Raw genomic sequence first — 26,579 nt, 5'->3', positions numbered from 1 at the left:
TCCAGTTAGCACAGATTATTAGGCGAGTGTTAATGAGACCACTTAGGTGAGTGTTAATGATACCGCTGAGTCATGCTCACAGCTTGTGGTTTCCAGAGGGATCTGAAGGTCATCCTACTTGTGTGCTTCTTTCCTTTGTGCCTGTTTACACAGCCCTTGGTAACACACAGCCATTGGTAAGTCAGTTTTTTCCACTGAGCAAAGAACAAAACAATTCCCGTTTTTCTTTCCTGCCAGTTCAGGGAACAGACCTGACTCATCTTCAGCTTACACAATGAAAGAAGGAAGTGGCATAAAGTCACAGGAACGGCAGCATGTGACCATCTCTTTCTCTGCTACTTAACTTCTAGATTGGCTCAGTTATCTTGTGAAGTTTCATCTTTTGGATTTGGTTATGGAGTGCTGGCTATCCTCGGAAGTTATTATCTAAATTCAAAGTTGCTAATCACTTGAGTAGGACTAGTGAAATAAAGTCATCGTTACAGATTTACTGACAGCTCCCGAGGCTTCTTACCTCTTTAGTTTTCTGTGGTTTTTACAGCAGCATTTTTAGTCTTCGTTTACTCCTCTCCTCTTTCCATTGATGCTTCATCTTATAAACTGTTCATATGTTTTCTCAGCCTTTTTTGTTTGCTTCAGCTTTTGTTCTCAGATCCTGAAAAATTAATCAAAACTGGGTTTCTCCTGCAGTCGTGATAAGTGTTAACCTGTGGGAAGGTTGATGTTACAGCTAGGCTGAATTAACACTTAGCTGCTTCTGAAAGTGGCATTTCATCCCTTTTGTGGCAGTGTGTTCTCCCTGCTTCACTTGGGACAGCTTTGGTGTTTGATACTGTGATGTGCTGGTCTGAGGGGACAGGCAAAGGAAAGCTAAGGTTTTAAGTTCATCTGGCTCTGTCAAGCTGCTCCCCACAGAGTAAAATGAACACTGGGCTTGGCCTAAGAATGGAGAGCCATAAACGCACAGACAAAAGATTGTTCACAGCAGTGCTGAAAGAGTAGAAGCTGAGCCATCTGTTTTAGCAGCAGTTCTTGGTTAGGCAGATACAGCTGTAACATCATACCACATCGTGCAGGCAAATACCTTGCTGCTTTTGCTGAAAATCAAGTTCAGGAGGATCGTCTATCATAACTTTTTTATCCATAAAATGCTTCCATAGGCAAACTTTTCAACCCATGCAACTTTTTTCCTCCCTCCATAAGAGTTCTGGTACACTTTTACAGACAAGTGTTTGTATTACAAATGTTATCATTCTCTTCATTTGCCTCAAATATTTTTACATTAACCTTGTCACAAACGTATGATCAAATACCACAGCACGTTAACTATACCCGATAAATTTACACCAGAACTGCAGTCATCACCTCTAAACAGTCTGGTATTCTTCCTAAGAAGTAGTTGCATTTCTATTTTTTTCTGCAATTTAAGTTTGCAAGGATTGGAATTCAGTTTTTCTCAGCATCAGTAGATTTTCGTTTCTCAGGGAAGTCAAATCTTAATTTTGCTGCCAACCTTGCCCAAGCCAAGTAGAGATATCAGATAAAGCTTCCTTTACCAAATCTTTGCTTGTTCAGTTTGTAGGCATCTGGAGTACCAGGGGTGAACCTTAAGACACTGTGTTATTTCTTCATTAATACTTACTCAGTTGTATCATTTTCTAAGGAAAAAAAACAGCTCCAGATTCAAGAGTTTTTATATTTTCTAACAGCATGAGAAGTTTCTATGTGGCATTTGTCTGTTCATTTTGCCAGGGTTGGCAGTTTTCTCCTGCATTAATAACTAAGCAGAGCAGCTTGCAAGCTGTAAGGCTGTTATCTTTAAATTGCATTTACATATTTGTGCTCTGCAGAGTATAATGTCCTGCTTTTTAATACACTGTTTTGTGACATGTGGCCCATACCTTTCTATTTTATGAGTGAGAAAGATGAGACCCAGTTTATTTATCATAACATTCATGTTAACTCTTTAATACGTCTCTCTTTTCATTAGAGTCAATTCCAGTTTAACACTGTGGCCCTTTTTCCTATCCAACCTTTTCTGTCCATTTCTCCTTTATAGACCTCTTATGTAGTTACTTAGCTTCACAATGATTCGAAAGGTATTTATTGAGAAAGCAGAGCCTTTCAGTTTACCAAGTTTGAAGGTGGATATTGGAGATGAGTGACAAGTAGGTTAAAAACACCAAGTTGGTAAGGAATGCACGTATATATATGGATATGTGTTTATACACAGAGGAGTTGTGGTGTATGTGTGTGTTTTTATTTTTGTCTGCATTTTTCTGAGGATCAAATAGTTGTCTATATATTTATAAGTATTGTTTCATGGCTAGAAACTGAGCTTTATGTCAGTATAATTTGTTGTTTCCTACTGTGTCACCGTAGAAGAGAATGAATCTATATGTATGGAATTTGTCTTCCAAGACATATAATGTACTTATTTAGCAGTAGGGTACAAAACTATCCTAGGATTATGCTCTTTTAAAAGGCTCTGTAACTGTATGTGTTTGTTTGTGGCATTGTTAGCTCATGAGCTTTATGTACGAATAGATTTAAATGAAGTAAAGTGTTTATCAGAATATAAGGACCCATTCAGAACCACAGATTTAAAGATGAGCACTGTTCAAATGCAATGTCAGTTTATTTTGGGAATACAACTGTATTGCACTGAATAGAGGTAGTATCACCTATGCAGGGTGTTTAGTTCTTGGTATTCTTAGCACTACTTGATCAGTCATAGTATTCTGAAGCCTTATCCTAAGAAAGTTCAGTAACTTCACCTTGAATAGCCCTGTTGGAATTTGAAACAGATTTATGGCAGAAGCATGTGCTTCAAACAGCTGTCACGCAAAACCCCTGAAAGTCTGGTGAACTCAGGAATCCATTGTGCATGTTGTTTTGTCGGGTTTTTTAAACGAAGATAATACAAAATACATGCTTCAAGGAAAACCTCTACTGGAAGTCTTGAACATAAAGCTGTAGCTAAAATAAACTGGTGCACTTGGTCACTGTGCCTTTTTAACGTAGGGCATAAGGACTTTTGATTTATAGTTTGCCTTTCCTGTGGAATTACAAATAGTTTGATATCATACGTCAGTGGAGGCATCAAAGTCACAGAAAACAAAACAGGATTTGGACAAGAATCAGAGAGTAAGAGAGTCAGCATGAGAGCATCTGTCTTAGGATCTTGGATTTGATTTAAAAAATTTGAATTTCTGTCAGTGTAATCTCTCCAAAGTAAAGTTAGGTAATGCAAGTTTCTTTCCTGGCAGTAGGTCTGTTTCCATTACCTGGCATACTGAGGCACAGAGAGTGGGTCCAGGCTGCCCGGGGAGAAGCAGAGTGAACTGTTCCCCCTGCTGCCTTCCAGCACTGGGGCATTTTCCCTATGTTGGGGACACTCGTTTCTCATCCACCCTTGCCTTTTCCTATCTCATGAACAAGTTAATCTTAGGGAAATAAAGGGAAAGGGCTTGGCTTGGTAAAAATGAAATTGAGCCGATTGTACAAAGGGTAACAGAGCATTCAGATGACATCTCCCAATTTTTATACTACATGTTTAAACTTTAATCATTTGAAAAATGGTTTATGTGAATGATCTTGCTATTTTTAATGGTTTAATATGGCTGTGTCAACTCCAAGTGGAAAAATAGGTGGTCTGGAATGAAGAATATCTTGAGTGAAGGAGTAAAAGGATGTGGGAAGGTGTAGATATTTCATAATTCTTAATGCATGGATGGATGATATGATAGCAGACCTAAGTCAGAGGTGTGATCATAACAGATACAAGTGAAACAACCTCAGAAAGTCCAATTTTGAGTAAGAAGACAAAGAAAGCCCCCACTCTTATTTCAAAAATACCATATACAATTGAGTTGCTAACGCTCCATGTGAGAGTGGATAAATACATACATCTTGGTCTGACTGCATAATTTATCACAATAACATGGGTAGTTTAACAGGAACTCACCTCAGCCATGCTTTGATTTCCTTAAAAACTGTAAGGTTTCATTAAAATACTCCTTTTTTTTTCTTTTCTGTTTTCTGTTCCTTTCTTGGATAAGAACTCTGTGGCTATTTTGCAAATGCCAGTTAAATCATGAGTTAAATGTAGTATTCAGAGAGCATTTTTTGGAATAAACAGCATTTTATTAATTGTTTTCCATTTTTTTTTCTTCTGCCTCTCATTTCAGAACGGTTTGATCACCACTGTCCCTGGGTAGGCAACTGTGTGGGGAAAAGAAACTACAGATTTTTTTATATGTTTATTTTATCTCTGTCCTTTCTGACAGTCTTTATATTTGCATTCGTTATCACCCACGTCATCCTTCGTAAGTATGCTGGTGAAATCAGATTACATATGTAGCCATTTGCTTGAGTTTTTTAAGTTAATATTTTGATCATTCAGGGTTTATTTATTTATTATTTGTTTATTTGCCTTTTCTCTGAAGCTTCACAATCCCCAGTGAGTCCCATTCTGATCTATAGTAGGCCCTCTTCATAGTAATCATTGACCTAGCACTGTCCTTAACTTAATGCAGTGGTAATTTTTATTGGTTTTTTCATTTTATGGATGATTTATTGGAAAAGCATCACACATACTGTATCTAAATATACAGGTAGTCCCATTTACCCAAAGAACTTTTATGTGCTTTTTTTAACTGTAAGCATGGGTCACTTGCCATCCAGACAAACAAGTAAATTATTGGGAAGTAGGTTGGAGCTATATTTTTTGTTGTTTGATCTTTAGTTTGCGTTGTTCCTTACCCTATTTTAAACATATGTTTTTTTCATTTGCATAGACATTTTAAGAATAGCCGATTCATAATGAAATTAATCAGATAAATACTCATAAGTTTGTGATTGATTTTTATTTGTGTCCTGAATTGTATTTGAGGTCAGAACTCTTGGGTACTGCCTTTTTTTCCCACACCCCTAACATATTTTGCTGGCTCATATATATTGATGATGATATCACTTATGATGACAAGTTATATGACTTGTCTTTAAAGACCTTTTGTATGTTGGGCTTTTTTGATGCACTGTCGTAGGAAACTTAGAAGTGGTTGGGGATTTTTCACTAATTATGTAGGATATTGATTTGAAGAGTATGTCTTTAACAGTTTTGGAAATGTGATATTTTTATTTCTTTGTATTTTGTTCTATAAGAGAAACCTGATAGAAATAAAAGTAATTATATTAATTAATAATAAATAGAAACAATCATTTCAGTATTTAACACATTTATAAAACTAACTTGCCAATGGTAATATTAGAAAATGTTTTACTGAAAAAATAATACTGAAAGAGACTGTGCTCTTCTGAATTGTTTACAGTGTGCCGGGAAAAGCTGTATTTTAAAAAGCAGAACTGTTCATAATTGTTCTTCACAAGAGAATGATGTGAGCACTGAACAGCTCTCCTATAGCTCAGAAATCTCACTCATAGGCCAGAACTGGGATACCTAAAATTGAGGGAGTCTGAATCAACAAATTGTTCTCACTACCAGTTACAGCATTTCTAATACAGATTGAAAAAGCAGAGACAAGATATATTTATTGTTTAAAAAGGGAAAAGTAATTACTTAAATCCTTGACATTTATCTGGGCATGCATGAGAATGTACGACACACCTTTTAGATTTACAAAGAAGGAATGATGGTTTTTTTCTGCCATCTTCCTTTGCTAGAGTTCAGCAGTTGAAACTATTGTTAGTCTCACAATGTAAAGCTACTTTTGATACTAGCCTGCCTTCATGTCACAAGGTCTGCAGTGCTTCAGTTTTCAGCTTATGAATTACCAATATTATGTCAATATTTCATGTACTGTATGTCAAGTAGGTTTATCTAGTGGATTTTAACTTTACAGTGTCCATTTCTAAGTATGACTTAGACAAAGAGCAGAGTAATTAATTGTGCCTCTGTGTGGTTGAGAAGCACTTTAGCATTTGTGTAGGTGTTACACGTAATGTGTAGTATGTGTTGAATGCTGAATTGTTTACCAGTTGCAAAATATTCTTGCTGTGGAGGTTTATCTACCTTGGATGAGACAGGGAAAAACATCCTTAAGTTCTAAAGTTTGGTTCGTCCTCAAAGGCAATGGCAGCAGGTATGAAATGTGATTAGTTCCTTGATGTTTGTTTGCTACACTGGGACTTTTACCCCAGCTTTCAAATTTGTATGCTGTACTCTAGGCAGTGTTCAAAAAAGAGCTCTTTACAAATAAGGTTTTCTTATCCACTCTCTCTGTGCCTACCATGCTTCTAGAAGTCGTCATATCTACTTTTCTAATAGTTACCACTCAACTATATGCGTTCAGTTTTGCAGTCCTGCAGTTCTTCAGTTGGTGCTAACCATTAAGCAGGATTCTCAGTTACTTAATCTGAACTTGTGTGCTTGGCATAGACTGCTTTTCGTCAATGTGGCTGAAGAAAGTATCAATTTTTAGACCTGGGACCATGACCTTTCTATAGTGTTTCAAAGTTGTACATATGTTTTTCCATAAGTCCTCACAAAATTCTTTATTTTAATGCCCCTTGATTTGGACAAATTTTTGAAATTTATATATTTTTCTAATACACCTTTCAAGCTGGCATTCTATACTTTTTGGGAGGCCTAAGGGGTGATACAAGATACATATCAACTTTTTGGTTTCTGTGACCTTCTGAGGCATACATTGGAAATATACTCTTCCTAGGATTAAGCATATGTGCGTGTAATATTTTTGAAGATCACAAAACTCATATTTAAATCATAAGGTGATACTAAAAGTGTTGACTTTCTTCTATCTCATCAGGGTAAACGCATTTTCAGTAGTAGTATCATAGAATTGATTGGGTTGGAAAAGACCTCCGAGATCATCAAGTCCAACCCTTGGTCCAACTCCAGTCCATTTACCAGATCATGGCACTCAGTGCCACGTCCAATCTCAGTTTAAAAACCTCTGGGGATGGTGAATCCACCACCTCTCTGGGCAGGCCATTCCAATGCCTGATTGCTCTCTCTGGAAAGAATTTTTTTCTGAACTCCAACTTAAATTTCCCCTGTCAGAGCTTGAGCCTGTGCCCCCTTGTCCTATTGCTGAGTGCCTAGTAGTGTGTGTGTGTCTTCACAGTTACTCATCTTGGAGGCATCAGTATTTCAGCTGTTTGTTGCAGTGAGAAATCCTCCCCTTGTGATGTTTTGGGAACTGCTTGGATGAGTGTGACCAGCAGTAGTGTTTAGAGATCGCACCTACCTGCTGCCATTGCCATTAAGGAACCTAAAAATAGTAAGAAGGTAGGAGAAGTTCCATTAGTCTTGTACCTTGAGACTAAGAACCAGTTATGAGTCTGAAAAGGCTCAAAAATACAAGGTAAGTAACCTTCCTTTTGTAATGGCCAATACTAAAATTGACCAGACAGGTCTAGGGAATTTTTTATATATATATTTCTTTTTTCTTATAAAGACAAGATTCTTTTCTCCATACAAATCTTCAGATGAATGTAGCTAAGTGGAAAACTTTTGCTACAGGGAAGACTTTCAACCCGATGCATTTAAATCATTTATGTTATACAGTAAAATTCAAACTGTGTGCCTATAGTATGTCACATTAAATCAATTTCTATAACAAATTCACTTGTTGCAACTAGCACATTTCCAAATCACCTTTTTTTTCCTAATATGTCATGATTATGGAACCCAAGTGCTTCTGCACTCTGCGTGCTTCTGCATCTCTAGTTGATTGGCTCATGCTTCTCTTGAGCTCTTTTCAGCTCGTAGCTTGCCTTTTGTTTGTAGAGAGGCAACAGTAACCTAATAGAAAAACTTCTGTGTAGTTGCATAGGAGCAGGATTATAGTCAAGAGAACCTTGCTTCCAAAACAAAGGATGGAAAGAAAGCTGAGAATCTGAGTTTATAGAATAAATTTTCCAAGTCAAATAGTTACTTTGAAAAATAGTATTTCAAAATAAAACAGCAGGTTATAATTTTTTGTTTCGATATTTGTTCTGAAAAGAACAGAAATAATCAGAAATCCTGTTCATGGAAAAGTACGTGCGCATCAGTTTGGTATGACTGAGAAAATATCCTGCAGATGTTAAACCTGATAACTTACCCAAGGGGTTTTTATGTTGTTGATGCTGTGCAACATATTCTCTGATTCATATTAATAAATCTATTATGTGATTATTTGGTTATTTTAAAATACTAATTGTTTCAACTATAGTAAAAACAGCTTGTAGCTGATTTCTTACTCAGTGGGTAATTTTGGGTTCTATTTCTACAGGTTCTCAACAAACAGGGTTCCTCAATGCTCTGAAGGACAGTCCTGCAAGATATCCTTTTACTGAAACAAGTTGTAGATTTTCTTGCAAAATAACATCTGAGATGTGTTTGGCTTGTTTTCTTGCTATTGTTGGATATGTGCTTTTTTGACTTTTATCAGTAAATGATTTCATCAATTCCTCTATAATAGGATTTCTTGCCACATGTTGGAGGTAGGAAAGAGACTGTAGCCTGGAGTGATTTTTATTAATCTTATGTGAAGCAGTACTCTCCACAAAGATCTGTAGTTTCCATGTGTGATGAAATATGCTTCATATTTTTGATGGATTTCATAAATACATCTTACACTGTGCTCATGCTGTGGTTTCACTTAAAATATTTCAATAATTGTCTTGCTTTTACAACCAAAAGTATCCAAAATGTCTGATTCTTTTCATGATAGAAAAAGTAGATTTTGGAACAACTGTAACCATGTGCTGTACTTGAAAAGTTCGATTCCTGAAACTATTCCTATGTTTTTAGTGAAGTCATTTTCAAATATTAACTTCTGTTAAGTTATATGGCAGTATGTAACTTGCATACACAGGGACTACTATTGTTTTTCAGCCTGAAGAAGACAAGAGTCTGGGTAGATCATTGTGGTCTGTCACTGTATAAAGATACAAGAAAAACTGAGAGACTTTTTACCAGGGCCTGTAGTGACAGGACAAGAGGCAATGGTTTTAAATTGAAAGAGGGTAGATTGAGATTGGCTGTTACAATGAGGGTGATGAAACACAGGGACAGGTAACCCAGAGATGTGGTGGATGCTCCAGCTCTGGAAGTATTTAAAGCCAGATTGGATGGGGCTTTGAGCACTCTGGTCTAGTGAAAGGTGTCCCTGCCTGTGGCAAATACAGCTGGAACCACATAAAATTTAAGGTCTCTTCCAACCCAAAACATTCTGTGGTTTTAGTCTGTAAATGCTCCGTGTACTTTTTATCACTTTATGGGAACTTTCAGTATATTTTCTACTCAGTGAGAATGGAGTCAGAAAGCAGCTAAGCTAATGAAAAAATGGGAGGCTGACATAACTGCTGAGTAGTTTCTTGCTCACATTTCTGTACAGACTGTAAGTTTCCGATTCCTTATGTATATATTTTGAATGGTTTGTGTCTGAATAAACAGTTTGCACCTCTCACAAACATACTATAAAAAAATTCTTTCTTGTTTGTGCATTGTGCTTCATGCAGTTTGCTTTTCCACAGAAGAGTAGGAAGAAAAGATTGTCATTCAGAGTTGTACATAGAGACCTCTCTTTCCAGGTAGTTTTCCCAAGTGTCAAATTCTGCAGATGCAATTTTTTGTGTTTTTATTCATCAGGTAGGGTTACTGATCAGTAAATTCCCTTTTTTAAACAAAGCCATTATTCGGGGCTTTTTGTACAAATAATTTTACAGAGCACAAAATAACTGTTCTAACGAGTATAACAATAGCTTCCAATTAAAACAATTACAATCAATTCTTACAAAAGATGATTCTTTCAAACTATTTTCAAACTGAGAATAGCATTCAGTTGTCCTTAAATCAAAAGGTAATTGCTTATGCACTTGAGGATTTTTTGTACAGGAGCAATGGGCTATTAATTCATAATTTATGTTCAGAGATGTGCTGCTTTCAAGGACTCAGTAGCACATCTTGTAGAAATGCCTGGTTTGGTAGTGATATGCTGGACAATTTAATAGCTTGGTTACAATTAGCAACAGTAAAAAATGAAATTGTCCAAATAGTATTGGGATGCTGCTTTGGAGCATTCAGGCACAATTCAGTCAATTCAGGCACAGAGAATTCAGGTGCAATTCAGGCACACTAATATTAGGATTTTTTATTGCAAATACTTATGTCAATCCATGCATTTTCCAGTCTGTGTCTCTGTGTAATGGTGAGGAGTTGACATATTTCTCTTCTATTGATATGTTCAGTGATGAGGTTGTTTATTCTGTGTTTTAAGGGTGTGTCCTTGTTCTGGAAAATTTTGAGTTGATATTGTCTTGGAAACTTACTTCACTAAAGGTTGATACGGTTAATATACACATTATTTTTATCCCATTCTTTTCCCATCATCTTGTTCGTACTGATTAGTTCTATGTGTATCTCTAGGAATTAAAGCCTCTTCTGCTGTTGATTAGTGTTCCCTAAAAAAAAAAAAACCCAATACCCCACTCCCCCGCCAAAAAAAAAAATAACAAAACCAGAAAACCTCACCCTAATGAAGTGCTGTAGAACATAAATTCTCAAAGCAGATGTATTCTGAGTTCATGGCTATTTTATGTAAATAAAAGGATATATTAATAAAAAACTATAGCAGAAAGCCTTCTATAAAAAGTTCCTCTTTATGTTCGATTATATCAAATTTAGGAGCAACTTTATTGTCCTATTGCTGAGACAACAATTCCTTTAGAGTTAAAGGAATTACATAAGCTGTAGTATGTATGCAATGTTGAGTGCTGACTGATTTTCCTAGTATATTAATCTCACTTTCAAAGCCTAACTACTTTTCTATGGGTATAACATTTGATTTAGACAGTTTATAATGGGTGAAGATACGGGTACTTTTAAGAGTTATAGTGGTGCGCACACACATGTGCATGTCACACCTTTTCTGCTCTCTTGGAAGGAGGGTGCTCTTGCTGTAGATGTACCTGTGCTGCTCCCTGTAACTCCCAGGTGAGAGCTCCCCAGGAGCTCACATGTGTGTACCTCGGGTGCCAGTCCCTGCATGTTGCACCTCATACCAACAGGCTGTTGTCTGGGTGCAGCCTACTCACAGTGCTTGGCAGGGGGGATGGTGCTGTGTCTGGGCTTGGCAGATGCCAGCAGAGTCACTTGGGGCTGTACCAAACCAAGTTTTGACTGCTGCTGTACCCAATTCTGTGAGAACAGAAGTTATCTTTCTTCCATTTTTTGTGATTTGCTTATAATTTAGGCTGATGTCTCCCTTGAAAAGTCTACTTGTAATTCCTCAACTATGGTTTAATTGCAATACAGTGAACTGGGAGATGATAGACTTCCTCTTTACCATAGGTTTTGGGCAAATGCTGCTGAGTTTTGAATATTCAACCACACCACACCTATTTAAACTCACAGATTTAACAGGAGCTGTTTTCCAAGCCTGGGCCATTCAGATACCTCCAGTTGTAACACAGAATATATGCAGTTATTAGAGGACTTGAAAGAGCAAGTGGACTTTCTATTTTATTCAGACTAGTGCACTTTGATGCTAGTGTTAGGATGCCTATCAGCATCTCAACTTCAGTAGCAAAAGAAAAACAAGAGTCTAGCAGTTAGAACATATGACTGAGGTGCAGTTTTCTCGGTTGTTGTGCCATATACATGAGCAGAGGTCTAGAACCTTAGTCCTGGCTCAAGACTCACACTGTGCAATAGATATTTGCACAGACATATCTGTTCAGGTTTTGGTATTCAGCTCACCTTGGGTTACCTCTCTTGTGGTTGATCTTCCCCTTGACCCATGAGAACCCTTATTTACTGTTACTTATCAATTTGCCTCTCTTAGTACAAGTGTGATGACTCTTACAGGATGAACATAAAAATGTGAATTTCAGCAATTAATATCAGAACCACTCATCAATGGTTTCTAGCTTTTCTCAATCTGCAAACTCTTGATTATTTGCTGGTGTACTATTCAGTGGTCCATACAATAAAGTCAACTGACAGTAGGCTTGCTTTGCAGAGTTTAATTTCTGCTGAACCCTTTGAAGTACCCCAGAGATCTCAAAGGACTTGTAGACTACACTGAATTTTGTGATTTTTAACTACTTTTTATGGGATTTTTTTTCCATTTGCATATATTTCCTTGACTTTCAATTACTGTGCTGGAAGCTGTGGTGTGTTTTTTCTCAGTATGGTCCATTGTTGGCCTCTCAGGTTTTCATACATATTTGATCAGCTCCAATCAAACAACAAATGAAGATGTAAGTTCTTAGTATATTTCTACATACATGTTTCTAAATAGTGTTGAGGAGGTTTTTCTCGTGATATACCTGTCTGCATTATTTTATGAATACCTCAGTAGGAAAGCAGGAAGTAAGATGGTTGTGCTTGATTCAAAAGATCAGATGAAGCCTTTTTGACAATATTTGTTGTGGCTTGAAGATGTGCTGGTTATATCCACAGTATGTCCAGTATAGTTCATGGATATAGGATCTGTATCTTGAAATAGGAAAATACAGAAGAGAGGATACAAAGAAAGAAGTATATTTTATACAGTAGAAAATTAGTTAATACTTTTCAGTATCTGTTTTTCATGGGAGTTCCAAATATTATTTGACTCAAAAATCGATTACTGCAAGAATTGCAGTGTGTTGAACGCTCTAACAAAAATTTCACACTTTGTTTTATTTTACCTTTGAATTTTTTTTGCCAGTCTGAGATCTAGAACCTCTGGCAAGGAGTATATTTTTAATTTAAAGGTCAGCTTTCTCATTTCTGCAGTTGTCTATTTTACACGTAGGTTTGAATCATTTTGGTATGGAACTATGTTTAACTGTGTGTGAAATCCTCATGTGTCCTCTCCTGACTAAAAGGAGAAATACAAAATGAATGAAAGGAGAAAATAAAGTTAGTTAGGGAGCTAATGGTATAGAGAGCTTGTTGGAAATTTAGTAAGTGATCTAACAAAGTCCTGCAAACTTTAAATTACTGTACTGGAATTTTCCGTTGTACCTTTCTCACAGATATTGGGCAGATGTAAAAGTAGCATCTTTGAGACTGTCAAACACATATTTTGTCATTGTTTAAAGTCACTGTTAAAATAATAAACTTTACTATTAATACCAATCAGCCAAGAAAAAACTTGCCAAGCAGGCTCAGAAGGAATTGTGCCTGAGTATCAAGTATGCGAGCAAGTAGCCTGACTTGGAAGAAATCTACCATGTTAGTAAGACAGATGAGATACTCTGGTATTCCTTGATTGTTAGGTTTAGGCCAACATTGTCTCTCCAGATGGACTTGGTGTGCTTCCATTATCCCCACTACCCTCAAATAAATGTCCCTTTTCAGTTGTTGAAAGACAGAGAGCAGGGGTCTGCAGCAGTGGAATATGTCTGAATTTCAAGTAAACTGTTCAGTAATTTAATTTAAAACATACATCCTCAATTGAATACAGCAAGACCTTTTACTCAGGCTCTCGAGTATCTCACAACAGAAAAGCAAACTAGCTAAGGAAGAGTGTAATATGCTGTAAGAGGTAGTGATGGCTGCAGATGCTTCACAATATTTTAGAGCCATTTGTGAACTGTAGGGAACATAATGTTGTGTGATACTGCACAGCTTGACAACTTACCCAAGTATTTGGAAAAGTACTCTGTTGCTGGCTTTAATGGTATGTGGCAATTGAGCCTCTTCTGTAAAATATGCCGTATTATTTGTAGAATTAAACTTATACCATTAGGTTTAGATGCTGAAATTCCTACTGTGAGTATACTGACTCCTTGAAATTTTGGGTTGTCAAAATCTGTGGAGGTAAAGCATGCACTTGCTTATAAGATTTTAGGTCCAGCCTTGCATAACAGCCCAAAGCTCTAAGCTGTTCAGAAAGTGTCATCAAGGGTTTTCTGTGGTCTGCTTCTGCTAGTATGTTGCTGCCTTGGTAACCCTTAATTTGTCTCAGCTGTTTTCTGTATTGCAATATATGTGATGTATATTGTTCATGTCTCTTCAGATTAAAGGATCATGGTCAAATAAAAGAGGTAAAGAAAACTATAATCCCTACAGTTATGGCAACATCTTTACTAATTGCTGTGCTGCACTCTGTGGGCCCCTCTCTCCAAGGTAAGAGTATCAAAAACATTGTTAACATAAATGAAGCCACATGACTATTGATGAAAAAATTATTCTTTGCAATTGTGTGAGTTCACTCAATAAAACTGAAGTTTTGGATCAGTGTTCATTAGAAGCTTTAATTAAGTTTTTCTTCAGTAGTAAAGAGATAAGTTGGTAAATTATGGTTAAACAAAGTTAGTGATCTGATCCTGCAAATGTATGTAAGATTGAAATGGAAATTAACTTATTTGTTGTGTGAACTTTTGCCTCTGCAGTTAAAAACTTAGAGCAGTGAAAGATTTCTAGTAGTTAGCTGTTGTGTGAAGGGCAACTTGAAATTTTATTAAACTCTTACATATCAAACAAATGTCTCATGCATTTAGAAGAGTTCAGAAACCTTTAATCTACAGTGGCTGAAAGATTTCTAACGCTTTTTCTGTATTGTGATTATTCTGTAGCTTAATTGACAGAAGAGGATTTATACAACCAGATACACCACAATTAGCAGGACCATCAAACGGCATTACTATGTATGGGGCCACACAATCTCAGAGCAACATGGTAGGAATCATCCCATAGTGTTGTTCATCAAGATTCCTGTGAATGTTTTCCTTCTCCACTTTCATGTGAACTAATCAAGTAATAACTAACTGGATACAGCTGACACACTGGGTGGAATGACTTGTTTATTAACAGTAAAGGAAAAAACCAAAATCCAAGGCTCTTTTTAATGTATATTTCGCACAGTGTAATAGTTATTGCTCATGGATTCTAAAAAAAAGGCTTTTCTACGCTGTTGATTTATTGAATATACTGTTGACACCTGCTGTGTTTTGAACTGGAATATTCAAGTATCATGGACTTTCTCTGGTTTGTCATTTTCCAGCTAATTGTTATTTTGTGTGGCACTTTCTTCATACTCTCCTTCCTTGCTTGTACACTGCACTTTTGCATAGACTAATATATTTTAAAAAGCAAAGATGAACAAAGAGAATTTTCTAGGGGAGAAGTGTTTTGAAGAAAGAGCAGGAGGACACTGAACTTGGCAATGAACAAAAAATGGCAACTGGATTGCTACAGCAGAAGTTTTTAAACATCCTTTCAAAACTGTACTAGTAGTTTTTACTTTGATTTTTGCTGGTAGCATTGGCTATTATAATGGAAGATAGGATTTCTAGTGCCAAGAAGAAGAGAATAACTGGAAAGATCTTTTTCCAAAGGCAAGCCTCTTGCATATGTGCCTATTTCTGAATTGTTGTCCACTTATCTTCATATTATGTGGGTTCTCAGACTTTGTCTAAGAAGTCATGAGGTATGGACACACTCCCTCTGCCAAAAAAGAGGAAGCCACAAGGCCTTCTGATGTAATTCAGCCTTTCTTTTGAACAAAAGAAGACCCACTCTTGCAAGACAGATTAGTTTTAGTGTTACCTGTAAACTCGTATGAAAATTTTGGTTTAGTTCCTAAGCCGGTTTTACATATTATTTTGAAGATTAAATAGATTTGTTAGTCTTCTTAATAAGAAAATGTATTAGAGACACAGTGTGAAATCTGAATCTTCTGTGAGGTGCAGTTGAGCAGAACAAGGTAATGCTCCACACAAATTACCAAAATAATGTAACTCTGAAGAGAGAAAAGGGAGTTAAAAAAACAAAAAGAAGAAAAAAAAAGGGTTTGAAATGGGTTGAGGTCTTTCAGGAATTGCCCAGACTTTCTGACTCTGTCAAGGCTTCTTATTTGTGAGAATCATAAACCCACGTGGGGAGAGCCCTGCCCAAATCTGCATTCACAAAGCCAAGCTATCATCGCATCATCATTATGATTTTAGAGTGTAATACCTGTAATCATGCAAATTCTTCAAGGATTTGAACTTCTATCCTAGAACACCACACCACATGAGTGGGGAAAGGCCTGGGTTCTTTAACAGTTATCAAAGTCACTATGATATGTCCAGATTTCATTCCTGAAAATGATCTCTTAGAAAAAGCTTGAAAAATGTCATATATTGTAATTGCTTTGTCAGAATGTCTTTTAAGACTGTAATGCCTTTTTTCTCAGGACATTATTCCTGGTCTGTATCCATGACCAATTGGTTTCTAGTGGCTGCTGGCTATCAGGGTTAAAATTTCTCCCTTGAGTTTTGTTGCAAATTGTTAAAGACCTGCTTGTTTACCAGTTTCTCTTAACATTATTTTCTCTTCCCTGTTGAAGGGGGTGTGTCTGGTACTGCAGTTTGTATTGTTACGATTTTAGATAAGGACAGACGTAGTAAAATTCCTTGACTAGAAAGAGCATGTATAGATCATAGTCTTAGACCATACATAAAATGGGAGAATTTTAGCCACCTCTGTCTTCAGAGGTATTTACACTACTTTAGCAAGCTTAATGCTTTTGAGTACAAATAATAATTTATTAGAAATTTGAAGTGTGTTTCAGTGCACCTTTATGGTGTGTCTCTGATTTTATTCCAGAGTGCATTACATTTTCCTATCTCAACATTGAATCTTAATGTCTAGATGTTATACTGCTTAATCCACCTAGCATGCTAAAATGTCTCTCCTGACCATTGATATTAAATAAATATTTTAATGAACATATTCTCTCACAGATGTCTTCTGTTATTCCTTCCCTCTTTCATTTTTTTTCTCTTCCCTCAAATCTGTTACTCAGTGGTTTGTGTCTTTCTAAATAGATTCTTGTGCCTCACCGAACTAGCCTCTTGTCTCCCTTTAAATCTCTCAGGGTTGCTTAGTATTATAATCTGTTTTCATTTATTTTAATAAATCTTTTAGCATCATTTTTTGCATTTAAGCTCAAAATAAATATCAGGCTAAGTGTAAAGTTGCCAGACTTGTTTCCAGTGCTAATTTAGTATGCCATTTGTGGGTCACTATTTTTGTAATTAACAATTTTGTGGTCCTTTTGCCTCTGAGACTGAATATTTCATATAGGACCTACCCTACTCATGATAGTGACCCAGTTTGTCACAATTTCAGAAAGTCAGGGTTATTGCTATAATGTGCTTGATAAATCCATACTGTGATTTTATTTTTCTAGATCTTTATAGAAGATGTTTTTCTCATATGCTGTCCTTAATATCTACCTTAATTTACTAAAAGCTGCAATTGTATTTGCTTTTATGAATGCTGGAAGCACATACAATTATTATCATGGTACATTCCAAGTGTTTTTCATTTCTTTTTTCAATATAATTTGAATTGCATCTGGTAAATTGATAAGCCAACTTCTTAATGCCCTTATCCACGTGACAAGCATGATCACTTGGAGGTCATAATCCATAGATCTGGTATTTCCAAAGTATTTCCCTAGTGCATTTTATTGCTGATTATTACAAGCTTCTCATTAGTTTATTCACCCAAGTATCTCTCTTAGCCTTAAGAATTTCTCTTTGTATGAAGTACAGTATGTCACCCATTATGAAATAATAATTTTCTCTTTAATTTATTCATTCTCTTTCATTTTAAAGTTTATTTTCTGTGTGTGCTGGAAAAAGTTCTAATTTCATCATAAACCCATCAGCTACCATTACTTGGGTCTGCACTGGCACAGTACTTAGTTTTCTCTTAAAATCCTGAGCTGATTTTTGGGGTTTGATACTGAGTATTTTATTCTTTAGTAGTCCATTAAGAGGAAACACAGAAACTATCCCACTCCATGCACTTTTTTTTTTTTTAGGAATTAGTTTGATTTATCTTTACTATGTCGTCTGTAGGAGGTAGGCAGTTAAATGCCACCCTGACACCCGATCCCATCAGATCTCAGAAGCTCAGCAGGGTCAGGCCCGGTAAGTCCTTGGATGGGAGACCTCCTGGCAATACCGGGGGCTGTAGGTTCTAGTCCTGAGGACTTCACTGTCACCGTCCAAGCTTGCTCGGCCGTGGCAGATGGACCTGAAGAGTTAAAGGGTTGGGCCAGTTCTGCACATGCTGTGCCTCACCTAAAAAATCCACGCGGGTAGAGCCCTTCCCAAATCTTCATTGGTGAAGCCTGGCCATGATCTGATCATGTCTCTACGAATTCTCTAATGCTTTATAAAGTGATAGACTGCTCTGTCTGACTTTGTGTCAGGACAGGTTTATTTCCTTGTTCTTAAGAAATTCATTTGTCCTCCTGTGTTCCTAGGCATCTCTTCTTCAGTGCTTCTTGTGTGCCAAATACTCCTCTTATTTCTAGTTCTCTGTTTCCTGTCCTGGATGCAAATTCTTTAGAGTGTTTTCTTACTTATATGTACCACTAAAAATTGTAGGAACCATAGTGCATATGCCACATTCATTACCAGTGAGATGTGCAGGAAAGTCCTTTCCCAGATGTTCACAAAAGTATTTCTATCACTCATTTGGGAACAGATTTAGCTGGCCCAGGGAACCATAATTCTGACCATCCTACTGTACTTTTTCCTTTGATTTTCATATTTTTTGTTAGAAGTGTTTCCATTATGACAGTAACAGGATTGGCAAGGATAGGAGTCCCATTTTGGTGCGAGTTTTACAACTGTGTTTCCTTGTATATTTACTGATGTCCTTCCCAAATGCCTGAAGTGGAACTTAGGGCTCTTATCAATTCAATATTACTACAGTCAAGCTTGATAGAAAGTTTTCATTAAAGCATTTTACTTCACAGTTAAAATGGGTTAAGGGCACATGCAAGTAAATCAACTTGAGCATTTTGCTTTGGGTTGAGATATGTCTTAGGAGCAATTCTTTTGATAGTGCACGTTTGCTGCAATTTTATTCATATCCCAGGGCAGTGCCAGAGCACATGAGCTAGATTTATTTTAGAAGATTTGCTCCTGAAATGCACCCAGTGTGCTCTGACTTTCAGTCCATAAGAACAAAAAGAATCCAATCTAAAGTAAAATCTGTGGGTCAGATGGAGTTTTCCCCTTTGACTTCAGAAGTGTCTCTCATCATGAATCTACTCCTCGTGCACTGTACTGCTTGATAGTGGACCCATTCACTTGGTGAGGTTTGTGGCTCAGTTGTTGCACAGTGTCCACAGTACACTGATTTTGATTATAAAATCCTGCACCAGTTGGGAACAGTTATACAGCTCCATCCCTCCACTTTTTAACCATCTACTATATCCCACCTAGTATGGTATTTCAGAATCCTTCCTGTTCCTTTGTAGCACTGTCATAGAATCACAGAATTGATTGGGTTGGAAAAGACCTCCGAGATCATCAAGTCCAACTCTTGGTCCAACTCCAGTCCCTTTACCAGATCATGGCACTCAGTGCCACGTCCAATCTCAGTTTAAAAACCTCCAGGGATGGTGAATCCACAACCTCTATGGGCAGGCCATTCCAATGCCTGATAAGCCTCATCTGAACTTGTTGTTTGTACTTTATTCAGAGATGCTGAGATAATTGAACCTGCTTTTCTCCATCTTCTGAGAACTGTAACAAGTCTTGACTGTTTAGAAAAATTTTAACAAAGTTTATTTAAAATTTAAAGTAAATTACATCTGATTATTTGAAAATTATCACATTTAGAAATGTGAAAAATACATTGCCATGTACAACAACTACATGTTTTATCATGTATCTTCTGTGTAGCTTAGAAAAAACAGATTTTCTTCAGGAAAAAGAACCAAAAACTGTTTCCTTAGTTGTTTGTATTTATTATTTGTGAAATAAACACAGAATTCTAGGTTTTGTCTAACTTGCTTTAATTTGTGCCTTTTCATGTGAAAATAAATGCAGAATTGGCTAAAAATTTCTATGCATATATGTAGTTGACCTTCTGTACTTGTAGAACTCATTAAACTTGTCTTACCTTCAGAATCTGCTGTTCCTCTGAAACAGTGAAAATTTCAAGTGGCAAATAAAATCAGTAGGTCTGAAGTAAGAAGGTACTAGTGGAATGATTTCTACAGTAGACTTTTAGTTATTTGGATTTCAGAGACTGGCTTCCTTTTTGTTACAATCATAGACATTTTTATTTAATTTGAAATTCTGTTGTTGAATAATTGATGTTATTAGGAACAGTTAAGACTTTTGGCCCTAAATTTCTTTCAGTCAAGAGTGAAATATGGAATTGAGGAAACCTCCCCATGCCAGCCCTAAAAACAAATCTGATGTCCTTATTTAGTTTTGTGTTGGCTGTTTAGACTCAAGAAGAGTTGACTTGTATAAGATGTGTTCTTATCAGCTGTTCTTGAGAGCTTCATTGAGCGCATATGCTTTTTCTAGTTTAAACTCTGCCCTAGTTCACTTTTGAAAGCTGTTTACAGCCTGTATTTTTGTAAATATTTCATGCTGTTCACCATTAAAGAGAACAAAAAAAGGAAAACATGAAATGTATCTAAATGAAAGGAGAGGATTTAGGGAAGTGACAAGTACATGGAAAATGAAGAGAAATACAGCACCTGAAGTTTATAACACTATTTAATGGAACTTTATGAGGCTACTTTATCTTTTCAATATGGATTCAATTGAAATGCAGTCAAGTTCTGTAAGAAAATGAATTCAGACTATAAAATGAGTTCAAGTAAATTACCTTCAGCTAATGTAAAATGCTGTTCTGGGACACATTGGTGATTTCCTTTTGAAGACCAGAGCTGAAGGTTCAGTAACAGTGAGTCAGCTGCTAACATTATTTGTTTTCAGTGTACCCCAGTGGTTATAGGCATTCCTTTGTTATTTAACTTGTTCTTCGGCTACTGCTTTTCAGAAAAAATAGATTTTTTTGGTTTTTTCGAAGTTTGAAAATTCAGTTAACATATTTTTAAGGTCTGTAGAGTAAGGTTGGTTGAAGGGGCCATAGTTTAATTGAAATAAGCAGGTGTGAATAACAGGATATTAATCAAAAATGAGTTATTCACACTGAATTGCTAATTGAAAGCTTGACTTTTAAAGATGCTGACAGCTTTCTTCTTATAAGGTACTTAAGCAAGGTTTCGCTTTAAGCCTGTGAATAATCCCTCTGAAATGATAGGGGACCACTTAGTTGTTTGGCTGGGGCTGTTCATCGTTTGGGAAGGGGGAAAATGGTTTGCAATGTATATGAACTCAATTCATGTAACAGGAAGTGAGTCCATTTATCTTTCTGAAAGCAGAAGTATTGGAATAAGTAACTGAGTAAAGTTTGGTCTTCTGCCTGTGAAAAAATAGTTGGTCTGGGAGTCCTAAACCACTTAGATACATTTTAAATAGTACCTATCTACAATGACCAAGTCGTCTGCCTGCACACTTTCTGAATTTAATGTGTGTGTCCATCATTTAGCTATTTAGTTGTGAAATTGGAGAACCTGAAAGTATCAGAGGAAGCATTCTTAGTCATGGTTTTCATCATACACTAAAGGAAGCAAAAGTCTTTCCATGAATTTTCATAGGGTGGCCTATTAAACTCAAATGGGCATTTTAGGGTTTTGCAATAACATTAGTAGCAATGGTTATGGAAAATCTGAAAAGCTGATGGATTTGTAATGTCTAGTAATTTGATACAGATCAAAGAAGTTAGTCATAAAGCAGAACATACTGCTTTAACAGAATACTTGAAAAACAGTGAATAGGCACATCTTGCTTCTGGAATCTTTTCTTTTCTTTGCTTCCAAATGTTGTTCATTGCATTGGATTTATAGTTGTATTTGTTGATTGTACTGCTTTTCTTACACAGCAGAACAGTACTATGGCAAATGAATCCAACAAGATTTTGAAAATATGCAGATGTTATAACTGATCAGGCTATGAATTAAATATATTTTTTCCTTGGAAGCTCTTAAAAATCATGCCAATTTGTGTTAAAGAAACTTAACTTGAAAGTAGGTGTACTACCCACTTAGCTAGCTGGGCGTTATTGAATCACCTACGTGTCTTGTCATCTCAAGGAATGAGTGATAATTGTGTATAAACAGTTCTTAGGAATGGTGTAGAACCAGTAGCATTTCTGGTAATACTAAATGAGCTTAACTGGATTTATATAATGCTGAATTTGGCTTGTTGTTGAGACAGTACGTGCCAGAAAACTTGTATTTTGTACCTTGATTCTTCACATTGTCAAGACTAATCAAGAAACATCCTAAAAATCATTAAGGTTGATCTCAAACTGATGCATCTGAAGTGCTGCTCGATTTCTACGCATCCTCTAGAGCATGGAGTATAGCATAGTATATTCTCTAGAATGTATATATAATGTATTAAATTGTGATGAGAAAAAGTTTTGCTCTCAGAGGCTGCATTGCCAACTCTGTCAAATCACCTGCATCAAAAGAATTCTTGTTCTGGAAAATTTCTGTAGTAGCTTAATTCCTACGCGTGAAGAAGACCAGTTGAAAGAAGACAACTGCCTTGTTTTTTTGAACTTAAAAATGCTTAGAGCTATTTTAAAGGCTACCCAAACCTTAAAGTGAATATTGTATATGTTTTTCATAATTTACTTTGATAATAATCCAAAGTATTGGCTCAGTTATGCATGCCTTTCTGTTTTTTTCCTGGGCAGCATGCAATGGGTTTTTGGGTGGCTAACTGTGGAATGATACTAATGGCTTTCTTTTTTTCTCTTCATATCTCATTCTTTTCCATACCTTTTTGTCCATACTCTCCCTTTTTTTTTTCTCTGTTTTATTTGCCTTATATGATTTTGACACCCTTCCAATTCTACAGTGTGACCAAGACCAGTGCATTCAGAGCACCAAATTCGTTTTGCAGGCTGCTGCCACCCCTCTCCTACAGAGCGAGCCAAGCATAACCAGTGAAGAGCTGCCTTTACCGGGAAAGACTTCTATCAGTGGGCCTTGTGCAACTCTGACTCTAGGGCAGCCAACACCACCGTCCTCTATGCCAAATCTTACATCAGATTCAGGTTTGACAGACATCATACCATTAAAAGAGGAACATGAAGGTCATCAGTTTCTCACTCCTGAAGAAGCTCCATCGCCCCCTGGGATGCTGCCAAGTGGAAGTCCTATTACACACAGCCATACAATGCATGTCCTGAGTCTAGCCAGCCAGGATTCATTGCATGAAGACTCAGTACGTGGTCTTGTGAAGCTTAGCTCTGTTTGAACAGCTTTTTTGAACATCACACCATTTCCTGGTGTCTATACAAACCTCTACTTAACAGGAATGACACTGCAGTACCACTGTAAGACTTCGTAACATGCCTATAATTGAAACTTTATTGTGTAGTGGAGTCTACTAAAAAGACGAGTTATTCTTCAATGGAGCTATGGCATTTTTTTGACCAGGTGGTTTATGGTTGTGCTTTGATGGTGACTGCATTTTATTTTTAAATAAAACCAGATAAGGTCAATAATCTTGTTTCCTGAAGCTTGGGTACACCAAGTTGGAAGTCAGCCTGTAACAAACACCATGTACAGTACAAAAGAGGGAGATTCTTGGATGTAAGTGTCATGCTCTGTGTTCTATGCTCTTGTAATACACACTTGTTAAGGCTTACCACACCTGTGGCCAGAATGATCTGCACTTACATGTTATGCTACCAATATTTGAGATAGAAAATTGCCATTCCATTTGTTAATACAAAAAAAAAAGACTGCAGATGTGGATTTGCATGCCACGCTACAGTATGTGTTACAGTGGTGTTGGTATTAAGAGAAAGTGCTGCTTTTTTTATTTGTGACTTTAAAAGTGCTGTTTCATTTAAAGACAGTACAACAAACAAATTAATGGACTATATTTTTTCAATTTATTAAATTTTATTTTAAATTAATCAGTGGTGCCTAGAAGGTGGCGAATTACTGATTTGATCATGTTGCATATCATTTAACCTTCTGTTTAAGTGTTTAGAGTGAGGTATTGTGTTGTGCCATACCACAAAATTCTTCCACTCCTTAATGTGATACAATAACCTGTGGACCTCCAATAAAATGACATCCTCTATTTCATGGACATGTGTAGTTATCCTTGCACAGTTTTTGTGGGGAAAGAGGGGGAAATCATGACTTGTTGACATAATTTATAAAGATTTGACTGAAATATGTGTACTTAATGAAGCTAGAGCTATGGAGGAATAGGTGATTACAATTAGGATGGTTTTCACCATTTTTTATGATTTTGTTTGAGATGTGTATTTGCTTCCATAAGAGGCCCTCATTTGAAAACAGTAGAATTAGCCTCTGCTTGCACTGTAATTTGATGTTCCTTATATGACTAAAGGGTGAGGGGCTTAAGATTCAAGACAAGAGAGCTTAGTGAAGTAATCTTAAATGATGAACAATAGTCTGTATCTGTCCCCAGACATTATCCTTCATTTGTATTTGTCCTTTGATACTTTAAATGCAAATCTTGATTTCATAGAATTCTTCTGTGCTTTTTGTTTAAGTAAAGCACAACTAAATGGTTAAAGAGATTTTTCTAAGTATTTTTCATAACTGCTGAAGAAAGCCTTAATTAAGCTGAGAAACTGTAATAGCTTTAATACTGAATTTACCCGTGTTTCTGTGTGTGGAGCCTGGGTTCTTCTTTTCTTGGGACAAACTAAGTGCAGAATGTGCTTTATCTGATGCTTCTATGGCATGAAAGCCATAGTTAAGAAATGTAACAGTTCCATGTTGTTGACCATGGTCATTCACTGACACCAAGCTAAAAATCTTTTTTCTTTATTACTTTCATTGTTGAAATTGAAAGCAATCAGCCTGCAGAAAATCAGTTACCCATGCTATTGAAGGTTCAGACAAGATACTGACAAATCCCCTACTCCTCTAAGATTTTTTAAGGAATCTGTTTCTATAATTGATGATGCTAGCTTTGACCTAATTCAGTGTGTAGAATATAGCAACACTTTCTGTCTGTAAGTGTGATTATGGATCCACTAAAGAACCTCTGGCAGACAGATCTGTCCCAGTTACTTAAGCCACCAAAGAAACTGGCAGACAAGTCTGTCCCAGCTACTGTAACTACCCTCCCAGCATTTTCCAGAAGCTGGGAGAGTCTCGAGTTCTTTCTACCAGCCAAACTGTGGTGACTGACATGTCCCAGTTGGCTGGTCTCCCAATAAGCTGTGAGTATTAGCACTTCTGTGTCTACTCTTGAAGAAGAGTCAGTGATGCTGATGATCTTGATTTCATCTTTGCCTGGTATGGCTTCACATATATGAAGCTGTGAACATCTGCATTAAAGCAGGTCATGTATTGCGGGCTGGAGATAATTGTCTCGTAGACCTGTGTAAAGAATCCCATCTTTGAGTTTGTAGACCAGTATTTGAGGAATCATTGTTTCAAGTGTCTGTGGGTAGCTAACTGTGGATGCATTACTCACTACATAGAAGGGCAAGCCTAATGTTTTTAATGTCGTATCAGAACTTTCCATTTGTATGGGTAATGATGAGGATGACTCTTTTAAGGAAATTGTTCTTTTTAAGTCTCCCTGAAACAGATGAGGGATGTTGTGTTTCCCAGAATATCATCTTCATGACATTTGTGTCATTGTCACTAGGGAGTAGTGCAGAAGGCTCTGTGCACAATAGAATTAGTGTCAGTTTTAACATGAAGGGGAAGGGAGTGGGACAGGATTAGAGTCTTTGTGCTGTTTGCCTTGTGCTCGTGCTTTTCACCATCATTTTCTGAACCTTCTATTTTCTTTATAAGTTGCATGTAAGAATTACCAAAAAAATTGAAAACAGATGTGCTACTTTAAACATTTGTTTGTTACATAGTTGTTTAGGTGACTTTCTTTTAGTTTTTAAGATGACAGTTTCTAAACATGCTGCCTATATTTTTAAGATTGGCCTTTGAAAATACACTTAATACTTCGAATACGTTTATGTATTTATATCACCCTTCTTTTAGGTCTCTTTTCCTCCCCATCTGTCTTTTAAATGGTGACACCTCTAACCTCCCTGACACGCCTGCCTTGCGAGGACATCTGCTGGAAGGTTTGGGAACTAAGTACTAACCCAGACGGAGTCATAATTGCAGTCTTTGATTGACAGCAGGCAGTGATTCAGCAGCAGGTGGATCGAAGAGGTGCCTCTGACAGGGCTTTTGGTCCATTTCCCGCAGCTCCATCACACCGGTCTTCAGTCACGGGCACTCCCTTCGTTGGAGCGTGTGTATGCGTACGGAATGAGTCAGCAAACTATTCATCACCTTCTCTACAGATCTGATTATTGATATTTTACTTTGAACTATGATTACAGAGCATGCACACTAAGGATCCAAAATCACTATCCTAGTGAATACTGCACAGGGTATTTTCTATGGTTTTTTTTCTTTGACAATTAATATACTAATACTAAATAGTTCTTTCTACGTTTGATTTATAAATATAAAGTCAAAGTATAAGTTGGTATTTTCAGAAAAATAATTATTTCTTAAAACCCTAAAATCTTTGAATGTGTAAAACTAGTTAGCTTATCTGATTTAAAATATTTATTCTGCTTTGGTTTTTTTAATCATATTTTTCCCTTCTAGTTGTCTATATCTTTGTAGAACAAAATACAGTGCTTCATAAAATGTTTTTAAAGGCTCTTTATTCTTGTGATTTCTCAAAGGCATTTCTGTCTTGAAAGGGAG

The 26,579-nt window shown here is 36.6% G+C and overlaps 1 protein-coding gene across 6 annotated transcripts in view; it reads left to right on the top strand.

Moving 5' to 3' along the window:
- ZDHHC14 (zinc finger DHHC-type palmitoyltransferase 14) overlaps positions 1–26,293 on the top strand; it is a 98,307-nt gene extending 72,014 nt beyond the window's left edge. For 2 of the 6 annotated variants that reach the window (XM_071549253.1, XM_071549249.1), the window contains 6 exons: positions 4,191–4,328; positions 8,262–8,310; positions 12,132–12,234; positions 13,983–14,092; positions 14,542–14,644; positions 22,708–26,292. In XM_071549253.1, the coding sequence (XP_071405354.1) occupies positions 4,191–4,328; positions 8,262–8,310; positions 12,132–12,234; positions 13,983–14,092; positions 14,542–14,644; positions 22,708–23,109 (905 nt within the window). In that variant the 3' untranslated portion in view covers positions 23,110–26,292. Of the gene's footprint in view, positions 1–4,190; positions 4,329–8,261; positions 8,311–12,131; positions 12,235–13,982; positions 14,093–14,541; positions 14,645–22,707 lie in introns of all 6 variants that reach the window. The other 4 variants (XM_071549252.1, XM_071549251.1, XM_071549254.1 and 1 more) reach the window with 3 other exon arrangements.
- Positions 26,294–26,579: the final 286 nt, after the last annotated feature.

This window comes from Pithys albifrons, chromosome 2, assembly GCF_047495875.1.
Source record: "Pithys albifrons albifrons isolate INPA30051 chromosome 2, PitAlb_v1, whole genome shotgun sequence".
NCBI lineage: Eukaryota > Metazoa > Chordata > Aves > Passeriformes > Thamnophilidae > Pithys > Pithys albifrons.
Note: the sequence above shows the minus strand (reverse complement) of the source record. Positions and strands in the feature narration are given on the sequence as shown.